Here is a 14,898-nt window from a genome sequence, read left to right on the forward strand (position 1 = left end):
TCACTGTTCTCAAAGGGAGACGGAATGGAAGGATAGGCTATATATTTAATAACAATAATAATATTACAACCCCTATCACACAGGAAAGTGTATTTATTAAACTAATAATAAAACGATCAGCTTAAATACTAAAATAGACACGATAGACATGTATAAATAGGCCAAGTAATGTAGGCACTGGCTGTGAACAAGGACAGTTTGTATAAAGTGATGCAAAGTGTCATGAATGGCGGACTCATCTTCAAAGTGCTGTCCCATTCCTGTCACAACAATTTGGGACCCTTGCAGCCGCTCGGCCTCAAGCACTTACAGCTGACCTCACTAAAGTCAATGAGGTTTCAGGGCTTGGAGGTTCAGGGCCAGGTCATGGCTCAGCTTGGGAGGAGATTATAGGGCTGTGAGCAAAATAAATAACCCCCATGAGTAATGATCAGAGTCCATATCTATCGAGATTTCAGGCGCTGAGCGCCTTTTGAGGATCCGTAGTTTTGATCCGGTTAAAATAATATAAAATACTCCAATACTGCATGTTCAAGGTGGCTGTCAGGTATCGGAGAGATTCGTGTGCATTAGCGTGCACACGCGCAATTATTATTATTTTAAACGCATGCGCATGCATGCGTGCGTGCGTGCGTGTGAGTAAATCAATTTTACGTTTGATAGCCTACTAGAAAACTTGTAGGCCTACATGTAATATACAACATGGATATAAAAAACATGCAGCTCAACTGTTACAATAATAATCAAGGAGAGGATGTTACTCTATTCATTCATTACATGTCATTACATAAAATTGACTAAGGCTTAAAAGAATAAAGTAACTAACTATCCCTGACTGAAATCCATCCCGAAACACATTTTATTGTTATTATAATTTATCTTTTTGCCAGGGTATATATATTTACATGATGTGTTGGAACAAGCTGACCTGTTTTAAAAATTCAGTCAGTTAAGGTGGTTGCACACTGGACGTGTTTTTTGGAAAACCGATGGAAAAAGTAAATTAATTGTGTGTGTGTGTGTGTGTGTGTGTGTGTGTGTGTGTGTGTGTGTGTGTGTGTGTGTGTGTGTGTGTGTGTGTGTGTCTGTGTGTGTGGGCGGGCGGGCGTGCATGCACGCTGCATCGAGTGTACTCGATTTATTTTAAGATTCTGACTTTCAATTATACATACATTTAATAAGTTTTGATTGTATTGTTCCACTTTTTGCTTTGGCAATGTAAACTCATGCCAATAAAGCCCACAATAGGAACACTTTTATTGTATTAAATAAAAGTGCAATTGCAGGTCATTTTATTTCATTCTCTACGTTGATCCCTGAATATACGAACCTGTCTCTGAGCCGATTAGGTGTGCATAAGACTTTGCTTCCAAGGACCCTTGGTGTAAAATCCTGTGTATTGTACAACATGTACATTTGTACATTCTCTTAGTTATAGACCTGTAACGTAAAGGGACTATTTGGACCCCTTCCTCGTAACGGCCAAGCTACACCAGGCAATTTTGCGCACGTGCGTATGCGTTTACTGCGCGCGTACAGTGCGTTTGGATAGGACCAATATATGTCAAAGATATACCAGCTACACCAGACACACGTATACCGCAGGCCATCCTACACGTGCGCGCGTATCTATATATCCTCCCGGAAGGTCCCTCACAAATCTCCCGCACGCCACAGATCTGGTGTAGCCGGGGCATTTAGCATGCATACTTTGTGCGCGCAGTGCGCTTACGTGTAGCTTGGCCGTAAAGCTGCATCTCATCTCTTTGTCTCATTGTTTGTTGTTCTATCTCACCACCGTGACCGCCAGCTCTAAAGGCCGCTGCATTATAGGCCTACTTATTGTCGCAAAGAAGGAAAAAACAACATCACTGTGGAGAAAAGGACCGTGACGTTGAGAGAACCACTGGTTCTAGACATCTTTTGTGAATAGCGCGTATAGCTGACTGACGGTGTTTTCCATCTCTCTCTCTCTCTCTCTCTCTCTCTCTCTCTGGCGCAGACGTGGGATCTGTCTGCGGTGTTCAAGGACTCGTGTCCGTCCACCCCCCTCGTCTTCGTGCTGTCCTCGGGCACCGACCCCGCCGCTGACCTCTACAAGTTTGCGGACGCCATGGCGTTCTCCGACAGGATGAGCGCCATCTCTCTGGGACAGGGGCAGGTCAGAGGTCACTTCTCTATACGGCCGCGTCTCTCTCTCTCTCTCTCTCTCTCTCTCTCTCTCTCTCCGTTTGGCTATACTTTCTTTTTCAATTCTGTAGCAATGAAATTGTAGATGGTGCTGTGAACATGCTGTCAGGGAGAAATTACTTCAAGGCTACTGGATCTCATATGCAAAAGAGAGAAGACCTGTGAAAACCAGTGTGCGTTGTCGCTTAAAGACTTAAAGGACGACACGTTTTTTGCTGAGTTGTTAAATGTTACATCTAGACTCTATAGTCTAGAGTCTTACTTAGTACATAGTGATTACTGGACGGAGTATTTCTACATGGCAGTATTGATACTTTAAAAATAAAGAAAAGGAAAAATAAATCCACCAGTGCTGTTTTACCTCCCTATGAAGAATCAAAGTGGAACTATGATTGGGAGACGGACTGGCAACAGTATTAGGGTGTAAAATAATCCAATGGGATTATTGGCTGATGTGTCGTGTGTGTTTGTGTGCGTGTACGTGTGTGTGTGTGTGTGTGTGTGTGTGTGTGTGTGTGTGTGTGTGTGTGTGTGACTCAGGGGCCCTATGCAGAGGCCATGATGCACAGTGCCATGGATGAAGGGAAGTGGGTATTCTTCCAGAACTGCCACCTGGCGCCCAGCTGGATGCCCGCTCTGGAGAGCCTCATCGAGAACATTGACCCAGATAAGGTATAGCCTCGGTCCCAGGCTTAGCTCATCTGCGAAGACAAAAGCCTGGTCACAACCTAAGGCAAAAACGCTATCGGCGGGATTGTCGGGTGCCGAAACATCCGTCAGATGTATTTCCCCCGGGATACGATATTTGTTTGGACCATGCAATCACAACACATTCAAGGAGAGGTAAACATATTAGTAATGTCCTTGAGCGGTACTACCGTCAAAATCCTGCTACTTCCGCCCCCAAAATATGATAGCATCTACAGCATAGGTCTTGCTCAGCGTGGATAAGGTATAGAACAGTGGTTGCAAAACTTTTTCACGTCAAGGACCCCCAAATTGGCACTTATTAGCTCGCGGACCCATTTGAAGAGATATGCCATAGACCCGTTACATTTCAAGGAATACTGGACAACTCACCCCGGTGCTTGCCCGTTTTTCCTCCCGGAATTTTCACCATGAGGGGGATAACTTTGTAATATGCTATTGACTGTTTGTATTCTTTTTGGAAAAATATAAAAAGATACTCATGTGGAAAGGCTATATTATTTTACTTATATTGACCCTATAAACAATTTAGTATTAATTAAGGTTTTGCCCACTCAAATGGTACCTCGTCAGATAATCCCCACATATCCTACAACAACGTCTGTGGACAAACTTCACTGTAGTAGCTTTTCATAAATTATATTTGTACTTAGGCTGTCTGCTGTCATGAAGGTTTATAGTTAGAGAAATTCAAAGTCCAGCTGTCTGTTGTCCAGCTTCTCCCACCCCTCAAAATTCGGTGAGGAAAACAGAAACGGGGTGAGTTGTCTTGTTACCCATTTCAAGGACCCCCAGTTTGACATGCATTAGTCTACGGACCCCCATTTAATGGCATTTCTATCTCTGAGACCCTGATTTATATTGTAAAATCAATGTTAATTTAACTCTGAGAGTGTACAAATGGAACCAAATGGATCCATTTGGTTCCCGGGCCACACTTTGGTAACCACTGGTATAGAACACACACACACACACACACACACACGCACACACACACACACACGCACGCACGCACGCACGCACGCACGCACGCACGCACGCACGCACGCACGCACGCACGCACGCACGCACGCACGCATGCACGCACGCATGCACGCACGCGCACACACACACACACACACACACACACACACACACACATGAACACACAGAAATGCACTTCATACAACATTAGAGATAATGGTTACTTAACGGCGTCACCATCATCTCCTGTGCTCTCCCTACCCGGTCCTTCTTCGTCAGGTGCACAGAGACTTCCGGCTGTGGCTCACCAGTCTGCCTAGCAACAGGTTCCCGGCATCCATCCTGCAGAACGGCTCCAAGATGACCATCGAGCCTCCCCGAGGCATCAAGGCCAACCTGCTGAGGACCTACCTGAGTCTCAACGACGACTTCATCACGTCCTGCACCAAGGTGGGCCCTGTCTGTCTGTCTGTCTGTCTGTCTGTCTGTCTGTCTGTCTGTCTGTCTGTCTGTCTGTCTGTCTGTCTGTCTGTCTGTCTGTCTGTCTGTCTGTCTGTCTGTCTGTCTGTCTGTCTGTCTGTCCGTCCGTCCGTCCGTCCGTCCGTCCGTCCGTCCGTCCGTCCGTCCGTCCGTCCGTCCGTCCGTCCGTCCGTCCGTCCGTCCGTCCGTCCGTCCGTCCGTCCGTCCGTCCGCCCGCCCGCCCGCCCGCCCGCCCGCCCGCCCGCCCGTCCGTCCTGCCTGCCTGCCTGCCTGCCTGCGGATACGTTAAGATTACAGACCGACATGCAAGAAACAATGGTCGGACTGCGCTGCTCCCGTGCTTGCGGTTATGTTTAGGTTAGGGTTAGCGATAGGTTGTTGATGTCAGACTAGTCTAACCAATGACTGGTCTAAACTAAGTACTGCACCTGCCTGCCTCTCTGTCTCCTAAACTAAAATGTACGTTTGTAAATTGTAGGTCTGGTATCCTCACAATGTACACGTATATTTTCACATGCCCAAAATACGGTCCCCGGGTTTAAATCATCGATTTCCTGTAATCACTGTCGATCATAACGTATGATACTGTCTCCTCTCCTCTCCTCTCCTCTCCTCTCCTCTCCTCTCCTCTCCTCTCCTCTCCTCTCCTCTCCTCTCCTCTCCTCTCCTCTCCTCTCCTCTCCTCTCCTCTCCTCTCCTCTCCTCTCCTCTCCTCTCCTCTCCTCTCCTCTCCTCTCCTCTCCTCTCCTCTCCTCTCCTCTCCTCTCCTCTCCTCTCCTCTCCTCTCCTCTCCTCTCCTCTCCTCTCCTCTCCCCTCCCAGGCAGCACAGTTCAGGTCCCTGCTGCTCTCTCTGTGCCTGTTCCATGGGAATGCTATTGAACGCAGGAAGTTTGGCCCTCTGGGCTTCAACATCCCGTACGAGTTCACCGATGGAGACCTGCGCATCTGCATCAGCCAGCTGAAAATGTTCCTGGACGAGTACCAGGACGTCCCCTACAAGGTTGGGAGAGAGAGAGACAAAGACTCTTGGAGACGAATGCTTTAGAGCAGGCGTAGGCAACCTTAAAACGTGTGTGTGTGTGTGTGTCCGCGTGCGTGTGTGTGTACAGGTGTTAAAATACACTGCGGGAGAGATTAACTACGGCGGCCGTGTCACTGACGACTGGGACAGACGCTGTCTCCTCAACATCCTGGAGGACTTCTACTGTCCCTCGGTGCTCCACGCCCACCACGTCTACTCCCCGTCTGGAGTGTACCGCCAGATAGACCCTGGCCTGGATGTGAAGGTGAGACGTATGGCCAGATAGACCCTGGTCTGGATGTGAAGGTGAGACGTATGGCCAGATAGACCCTGGTCTGGATGTGAAGGTGAGACGTATGGCCAGATAGACCCTGGCCTGGATGTGAAGGTGAGACGTATGGCCAGATAGACCCTGGCCTGGATGTGAAGGTGAGACGTATGGCCAGATAGACCTGGCCTGGATGTGAAGGCGAGACGTATGGCCAGATAGACCTGGCCTGGATGTGAAGGTGAGACGTATGGCCAGATAGACCCTGGTCTGGATGTGAAGGTGAGACGTATGGCCAGATAGACCCTGGCCTGGATGTGAAGGTGAGACGTATGGCCAGATAGACCCTGGTCTGGATGTGAAGGTGAGACGTATGGCCAGATAGACCCTGGTCTGGATGTGAAGGTGAGACGTATGGCCAGATAGACCCTGGCCTGGATGTGAAGGTGAGACGTATGGCCAGATAGACCCTGGTCTGGATGTGAAGGTGAGACGTATAGCCAGGGTAACGGGTGTTGATTAGGACTTAATAAACACAACGTTCATTTAGTTTTGACTCAATTTATTCACCGTACACCGAACGCTGAACATGCTGAACATGTAAACACTGTTCCCTCCACAATTCACGTCTGAATACCTGCGCCCACTGCACATGCGTACAATGTCCTCGTGTGTGTTGCCTGTAAAGGAAACTGTATAGAACTGTCGTAGTGTACAATAGAGGGCAACACAAGTTAACAATCTCCCTCTTCTTTCTTTAAAATAGAAATAAATACATTCAGCCATCCCATAAACCAAGGTCAAAGAAGAAAAGTCCAATTGAAAACAAGGATACCACCATGTCTTACAAATACAACAGCCCCAGCCTGACCAATAACCACCAATGGTCCCACTCTGTACTGTCAGCGCGTTTGTAATAGACTTTGTCTCCTGTCTCATATTTTTCATCTGTGGGTCTGAGCTGCTTACGTAGTGCTCTCCTTATCCTCTCTGAACATTAAGCTTCAGTGAAAGCTTTCCTAGAAGCATGCACCGCTGATATGTGTTGTCCTATACCCTTGCACTTACTGTAGTGCCTTCTACTGCAGGTAGTCTATCAATTAATACAGAAGGAAGGTTAGGATTAGGAATACCAGTTGATGTGGGCTATAACCATGAACACTGTGCATACAGTTCTAATACCAGTTGACAAGTTGTTTTACTGATAATAAGGTTAGAAATAATTTCATGGTTAGGCATAGTTTCACCGGGGTTACGTTTAGGAATAGGGTTAGGTTTTGGCACTGTTTTGGATCAAAGGTAAATGGTGCATTTATATTGCGCCTTTATCCAAGGCGCTTTACATAGATTGTACATACATACACCCATTCACACACCGATGCCGGAGGAAACCATGCAAGGCACCAACCTGCTCATCGGGAGCAATGGGGGTTCAGAGTCTTGCTCAAGGACACTTGGACACTAACTCTGGGGGAGCCCGGATTCGAACTGGGAACCTTGCGGTTTCTATCCGGTCACTCTACCCCTGAGCCGTGCCACCCCCGCTGAGGTTAAGGTTAGGAATAAGATTAGGTTTAACCATTTAAGCATAAATTACTTACGTTACTTTAGGAATTCCAGGCTTTAGGATATATACAGTTCTGCCGTAATTTATGCCCGGTGCAGATTTAGAAGCCCCTATTTATTATATAAATAATTGTTGCATTGTGATGTGTTGTAGAAGCTTGTAGAAAGGCAATTTTTACTTTACTTATGGCGCTCTGTATGGTGTTTTGGAAACTTAAAACAAAAATAACGTATCACTGAATTTCACTGGTTCTGGAAGGTTTCAGCTTGTGTAATAGGTTCTGGGTTACCTTTCGTAGTGGAAATTAGATCCCTCTTTTAGACTATATTCCGTGTGACCTGAATGTGCGTGACATCATGGCCTGCTGCCATGGTAACTGTCCTGTCACCCCATAGGGCTACCTGGAGTACACCCGCGGCCTGCCCATCAACGACACACCTGAAATCTTTGGTCTCCACGACAACGCGGACATCAGCTTCGCCCAGAACGAGACGTTCGCCCTGCTGGCCTCTCTGGTTCGACTCCAGCCCCGAGCCGCGTCCAGCGGGGGCAGGACCAGGGAGGAGGTGTGTGCCTGTTGTACACTGGTGGAAAGTATAACTCATCACATTTACTCAAGTACTAGTACTTGAGTACATGCTTGAGGTCAGAATTTGGTCAGAATTTAATGAGAGGATGGGATGGCCCCTTGAGATGCAGCATCTCATTTTAGAGGGGGTCGTATACACACCCCGCAACCCGACTACGGATAAGCGGTTGAATGGAGCAGATGAAATGGAGCAGATAAAACATTACATACAAATTCCAATACAAATACACAGTACATTATACACAATACACACATGTACATGTACATATATACTTATCTTGCTCATCCTCTCCCACCCACACCCCCAGCCCTCAACTCATTTAGACAAAGAAATGGAGAACACACACAGCACAATGACTCGTATAAAAGTCAGAAATGAACAGTAGTACGAGCAGTGTTAATAACATGAACAGGTTGTTTGGAGATGGTGAATACAAGGAAGTCCTGAAGTGGCCAAGAGAGGTAACAGATCCGAGAGATAGAGGAAGATTGTTCCAGCCAGATGGAGCTTTGTAGTGGAATGACCTGCGTCCAACTTTTCCCAAATATTATTTTGGGATCAGTAAAGTAGGGAAGTTGTGTATGTCTAAGAGGATATGGGGATGTACAGTACAGTATATGGTGTCATATGGAGGGCTTCTGAGAGTTCACAGGGTGATGACTCCAGTCCAGGTGGTAATCTTTTTAATAAATGGGACCAAAGAGAATATTATGAAATGAGACTTTAAACTAGTGACTGGAAGCAGAAAGTATTCATGACCATGTTTATTAATGTAATACAGTCTAGGTGAAGTTGGGCCCAAATACATGGAGCTCTATGGAGATATGGGTTTTTTTGGGCCCAATGACAGCACCACAACAGGCCATTATAATTATGAACATTCAGGAAGTCCCGATTTCCTTAGTGGCTTCACAGAATATCTGTCTGACTGCCCCCCTGGTTGGTCTCAATGTCATGTTGTAGATGGTGGAGGAGATAGTGGAAGGCATCGTTGAGCAGATCCCCGGGCCTTTCGATGTCCAGGAGGTGGTGGTTAAATACCCTGTCCTCTACCAAGAGTCCATGAACACGGTACTGATCCAGGAGGTCATCAGGTATAACACCAAACTTATTGTACACTTGTTATTACTAGATGATTGTTTTAACCCATTTATACCTGTTGCAACAGCCTATACGTTGTTGTTATACATTTCAATCCGGATGCTAACTCTGTGTCTCATCAGTTGTTGCTATACGTAGCAACATAATTATTTTATTTTATGTTTGAGGAGCGCTAGCCCTACAGGTTTAATGTTTGTTTTCAGTTCAATGTTTGTTTTAAAAACACCATTGACAATGAAGGGAAAATGTATGTCATCTTGTCCCTAACACAAACATTAAATACCATTTAACAATAAAGAGAATGTAATGTTTGTTTTACATCACCATTACATCATGTATCTAATCATAGCAAAATGAGTTAAGACTTTAATATATTAGCGCCCCTCACTTCACACGGGTGTGATTTTTTGAATAAGAATGTGACGGTTTCCAGAAACCTTAGGTTAGGTGTTAGAAGGCATTTTTAGAATCTGCCTCAGGTCTATATATATATTTTTTTTTTACTCATCTTTGCTTCTGGTCCCCTGGAACAAAATATTTCGGGGGTCTTTGACATGAAAAGGTTTGAGCCACCACTGATTATAGCTACATGTGTTTTTCAGAAAACTGATCTAGAATATTTTTTTTGAATCAGCCTCAGATCTTAACACATTCCATGCGCACATCCATGTTCGTGGCTTGGCACATATTGTGTTAATGGGTTAAAAAGAAAGAATTCAAACATTCCAATGTTGAACATTTACAAGCTGTCTGTCTGTCTGTCTGTCTGTCTGTCTGTCTGTCTGTCTGTCTGTCTGTCTGTCTGTCTGTCTGTCTGTCTGTCTGTCTGTCTGTCTGTCTGTCTGTCTGTCTGTCTGTCTGGTCTTCCAGGTACAACAGGTTGCTGGGGGTCATCTCTCAGAGTCTCGGTGACATCATCAAGGCTCTGAGGGGTTTGGTGGTGATGTCATCAGAACTGGAGCTGATGACCAGCAGTCTGTTCATTAACGCTGTGCCTGATGTGTGGAAGAGCAAGGCAAGATATGGACGCGCACACACACACACACACACACACACACACACACACACACACACACACACCAGAGCTGGCCCAGTCTAACTTCGAAGAGAGGGGGCGAATAAACAAGAAAAACAACAAAAGATAGCCTACTTTGGCAGCCCTTGTGCATGCAAATTTCTGTTTAGTATAGCAAACCATAGCATGCAAACCGCCTTTGTTTTAAATGGTCGGCTACGCACCTGACACACACGCCTGACGTGTGTGTGTGTGTGTGTGTGTTTGTGTTTGTTTGTGTGTGTGTGTGTGTGTGTGTGTGCGTGCGTGCGTGCGTGCGTGCGTGCGTGCGTGTGCGTGCCCTCCCCTCCTGCAGGCCTATCCGTCTCTGAAGCCTCTGTCCTCCTGGGTGTGTGACCTGCTCCGGAGGGTGGGCTTCCTGCGGGCGTGGGTCTCCGGAGGCGTCCCCGCCGCCTTCTGGATCAGCGGCTTCTTCTTCCCGCAGGCCTTCCTCACCGGAACCCTGCAGAACTACGCCCGCAGCGCCGCCGTCTCCATCCACACCATCGGCTTCCAATTCCAGGTCGGTGTCATGATAGAGTTATATAACAGTGGTTCAAGTGGGGTCCGGGGACCCCCAGGGGTCCTTTAGGGAGTCCCCAGCTAAATGATAGTTTGGAACCAAATGGACCCGTATGGGTCTGTAACTCAAAGTGTATAAATGGAACCAAAAGGACCCGTTACGGTCCATTTGGTTCCATTTTTGTATACACTCTCAGACATTGATTTTACAATATACATTGGCATGGCATTTATATCTCTGGTCTCAGAGATATAAATGCCATTAAATGGCGGCCCGTAGACTAATGCATGTCAAACTTGAAATTTAACGGGTTGAGAATCACTGCTAGAGCCGTAAAAATCTTCTCTTATGGGGTTCTATGGCATATCTCTTCAAATGGGGGTCCGTGGGCTAATTAGTGCCAATTTGGGGGTCCTTGACGTGAAAAAGTTTGGGAACCACTGATATTATAATACTAGAGAGCGGACCGGGAGCGACAGCCCCTCATTTCAATGGAAGTTGCTCAATGGAAGACCGACAAAGTCTTCCGGTAGGCTATAGTACCTCTCTAGCGTTGATATGATTGGTTGGCTCCTCGCGCTGCTCTTGTGATACCTCTACGTACTTCTACGTTGGCCAACCGTTCTGGGGGCTTGGACAGTGTCCGTCTACACCATCGGCTTCCACTTCCAGGTCAGCCATGTGTAACACCCGGGAATCCCGCGTGGAAAGCCAACATTTTAACCACTATGCCACAGGGATAAATGGTAAATGGTGCATTTATATAGCGCCTTTATCCAAGGCGCTTTACAGAGATTGTGCATTACATTCACCCATTCACACACACATTCATACACCGATGGCAGCGGAAACCATGCAAGGCACCAACTAGCACATCGGGAGCAATTAGGGGTTCAGTGTCTTGCTCAAGGACACTTCGACAGTAACTCTGGGGGAGCCCGGGTTCGAACTGGCAACCTTACGGTTACCATCCAGGCACTCTACCCCTGAGCCACCGCCGCCCCTAGGGGATATCACTGTGACTCTGCGGCGCCCCCGGATGGGGGCTCCCCGGGATGGGGGCGGCGGTGGTGTTTAGTGGCCCGCTCTGGGTTTAAAGACTGATATTTATGCTCATGAACGTTTTGTTATGCTAACATGTTGACATTTTTATTGTTTGTAAAAGACTTTAACGACATACAATTTACAATTTACAATTTAGGCATTTAGCAGACGCTCTTAATCCAGAGCGACTTACATTTAAGCAAGAACAAAAGCATGGGAATACATCACATAAAAGCATTTATCAATATCATGAAACATGCGTAAGCTAAGAAAGTAACAGTGGAATATCTATATAATGAAACTATACATACACTATACATATAAACTATACATATTTACTACTATGCTATACACATGGCGTGCTATGACTATATACAATACAATTATAGTGCTGTCTACATAACATGCTATAAGTCTGTGTCAAATGCTATCTAAGCCAACAGAAATGCTATCTAAGGGGTTAGGGTAAGTGCTATGGGCCATGATGGAGTCTGAAAAGGTGGGTTTTCAGGCTACGGCGGAAGATTGGGAGTGATGCTGCAGTTCTGACTGCAATGGGAAGTGCATTCCACAGTTTTGGAGCCAGAAGGGAGAAGAGTTTGGGACGTGTGGAGCGTTGTCCCGGCGTTTTTAGTGAGGGTACTTCCAGTTTCCCTGCGTTGGCTGATCTGAGTGCGCGGGAGGGTTTGTAGGGTTCAATCATACTTGTAAGATATGGGGGAGCCATATCGGTCACAAACTCACAAACAAGCTTATAGCTCTTATTATCACAATTTATTTATTTTTGAGTGGTGCAACCACTCCAAGGAACAGCAATGTCCGTGTTAATGTGTGTGACTATGTGACTATGAGTACCAGTAGGGGTAAAAGTGCTGCACTGTTGCCTGCTAATGGGAGAGAGAGAGAGAGAGAGAGAGAGAGAGAGAGAGAGAGAGGGTGAGGGGGCAGGGGGAGACACACGGGTGTGATTTTTTATTATTAAAAACGTTTTTTATGTCTTTATTGATAGGACAGTAGGTTGACAGGAAATGGGGGGAGAGAGAGAGAGATGTTGACTGACACGCAGCAAAAACCGTCGGGATCGGGACTCGAACCTGCAAACGTCAGGCTAGGTGCACCCGGACCGCTGCGCCAGCCAGCATGCCTGGGCATTGTTTTACTTTTTTTTCCCCCCAAAAAATGGGCACGGCAGATTCAAAGTGGTTTCTTCCTCTGGTTCTCTCTCTCTCTCCCCCCGTCAGGTGATGGCGAAGACGCCAGGCGAGATGACAGAGCGGCCCAACGTGGGCTGCTACATCCACGGGCTGTTCCTGGAAGGGGCTCGCTGGGACGCGGCGACGGGTCGGCTGGCCGAGGCCCGGCCCAAAGAGCTCCACGCTGAGATGTCTGTCATCTGGATGATTCCAAAGCCCCTGCGCCAGCCTCCCACCACTGGCGCCTACGTCTGCCCTGTCTACAAAACCCTCACACGCGCTGGTCAGTGCTCACACAGTAAACGGAACACACAACTGGCCCGTTTTTGTTTTGTTTTTGAGTGGTGCAACCAGTCCAAGGAACAGCAATGTCCGTGCGTACCTATGTAGCCGTGGTCATGAGCACCAGTGGTGTGCGCATGCGTGCACACACGTCTGTGTAGACTAGAGTATATGACTTATTAGTACCAGTAGGGGGCGCCAGAAACAGAGAGGGATAGTGCATGCTAGAGAGAGAGAGAGAGAGAGAGAGAGAGAGAGGTGTGGGGGGGGGGGAATTGCACCACTCAGTTCACACGGGTGTGATTTTCTGGTTTTGCAAGTGTGGCTGAGGGTTTTAGTGCTTGCTCTTGTGTTGTATTATGTTCTATTACCACTCGTTCAGTTACAGTTTAATAGTAGACCTGTTCTGTGGTGGTCAAATTAATAGAGATGGGGAAACAGGCTTTTATAGGGCGTGGACGCCCAGGCGCACGCCAGGTTGACATCATTTACTATTCTGTGCTATTGGGTTACAACTCGGACGGGGCTGAGTCGGCTCAATGGAACTTTAGCTCGCTCGGTGGTGGCTCTTGTGGCTCAAGTTCGCTCGAGACGGTGGTCTGGTGGTGAAAATGTCAGTGTAATATGTACAGACTTAGGGATTTTCTAGTGGTTTATGTACGTAATTGCCATTGCCAAACCGTGTTATTTCGCCGTGTTTGGGTGAGATATCCAGGGAACCGTCACATGGTGAAAGGGACATCATCACTGCTGTTTCTAATTCTGTCTTCAACAGGGACGCTGTCTACCACCGGTCATTCCACCAACTATGTGATGGCTGTGGAACTGCCTACCGATCTCCCTCCGGGACACTGGATCAAACGGGGAGTGGCCCTCTTCTGTGCACTGGACAACTGATCACACACACACACACACACACACACACACACACACACACACCTTCACACCAGCGGTGGTATTCTGCTTCCACGTGCTGAGAACGGGGTGGGGTTCAACGCTGTGCCTGTGCCAACACAAAGCCGCTGCGGCAGGAGGCGGAGCCAACACAGAGGTGAGAGACGTTGAACTGTTCCGTTGCCGCTGTGCGGTGAGTGACACAAAGCAGCAGCCAACCAGAAGCACCATGTGGTCTGAAACAGGACTTAAGTACACACTTGAACCTTGATTTAAAATTATTATTATTATTTTTATATATTTTTTATCCCACGATTTTGTAACCCATTTTTCACCCCTGTGTCAATCATCTAATGTGATCCTGGGCTCTACACACCCTCCACCAACCTAGTCCCCATATATGGGGGACAAGCGGAGAGCAACGGACTTGAACTCATGCTTCCTTCATGCCTGAGTGTCCAAGTTGCTCCTTTACACCTGACAGGGGGGAGTTTCCCTGGTTGGACGTAGCGCGTGGAAGGAACACGTTATTCCAATCAGTTCCTTTCCCCTCCATCAGGCGCCCCGGCTGGCCAGGGGGAGGCAGTTTAGTGACCAGGATTACTGCATGTTTTTTGTGAGGGTACCTACCCTAGGGGACACGGGGAGAACATGCAAACTCCACACAGAAATTAAATCTTTTTATATCAATAATTTATAATAAATATTAATAACTTTAATCACAAAATAAGTAAGCGTGTGATAACTAAGCAAGACAATGTACAATGGTCATTGCTTCACCTTGAACAGGGGCTAATTATTTTTCAGTAATCACCAACTCGAAAAGATTGCTAGTCATTCAAATTAAGTTAAATTAACATTGTGGATGTTAATGTGTACGTCATGTCTGTTATCTCTACATGTATGTGAGACACCTCCCAAGTGGGGACAGCCCTCCCAAGTTAGATTCTTACATGTATGGAGTTATATTTGTAGTGTGTATACAGTGCATAAGAAATACTGACATTTGCAGACTTGTA

At 46.9% G+C, this 14,898-nt stretch overlaps 1 protein-coding gene across 1 annotated transcript in view; it reads left to right on the plus strand.

Moving 5' to 3' along the window:
- The window catches only part of LOC310877803 (dynein axonemal heavy chain 1-like), a gene marked incomplete at both ends in the record, with an annotated part of 103,024 nt that extends 89,142 nt beyond the window's left edge, over positions 1-13,882 (plus strand). The window contains 11 exons of the mRNA XM_083791752.1: positions 2,003-2,161; positions 2,731-2,862; positions 4,141-4,311; positions 5,163-5,342; positions 5,452-5,628; positions 7,594-7,764; positions 8,752-8,882; positions 9,760-9,904; positions 10,260-10,466; positions 12,752-12,986; positions 13,761-13,882. Coding sequence (XP_083647878.1) covers positions 2,003-2,161; positions 2,731-2,862; positions 4,141-4,311; positions 5,163-5,342; positions 5,452-5,628; positions 7,594-7,764; positions 8,752-8,882; positions 9,760-9,904; positions 10,260-10,466; positions 12,752-12,986; positions 13,761-13,882 — 1,830 coding nt within the window. The remainder of the gene's footprint in view (positions 1-2,002; positions 2,162-2,730; positions 2,863-4,140; positions 4,312-5,162; positions 5,343-5,451; positions 5,629-7,593; positions 7,765-8,751; positions 8,883-9,759; positions 9,905-10,259; positions 10,467-12,751; positions 12,987-13,760) is intronic.
- Between the last annotated feature and the right edge of the window lie 1,016 nt (positions 13,883-14,898).

Source organism: Protomyctophum parallelum (genome assembly GCF_964188405.1).
Source record: "Protomyctophum parallelum genome assembly, chromosome: 20".
NCBI classification, from domain to species: Eukaryota; Metazoa; Chordata; class Actinopteri; order Myctophiformes; family Myctophidae; genus Protomyctophum; species Protomyctophum parallelum.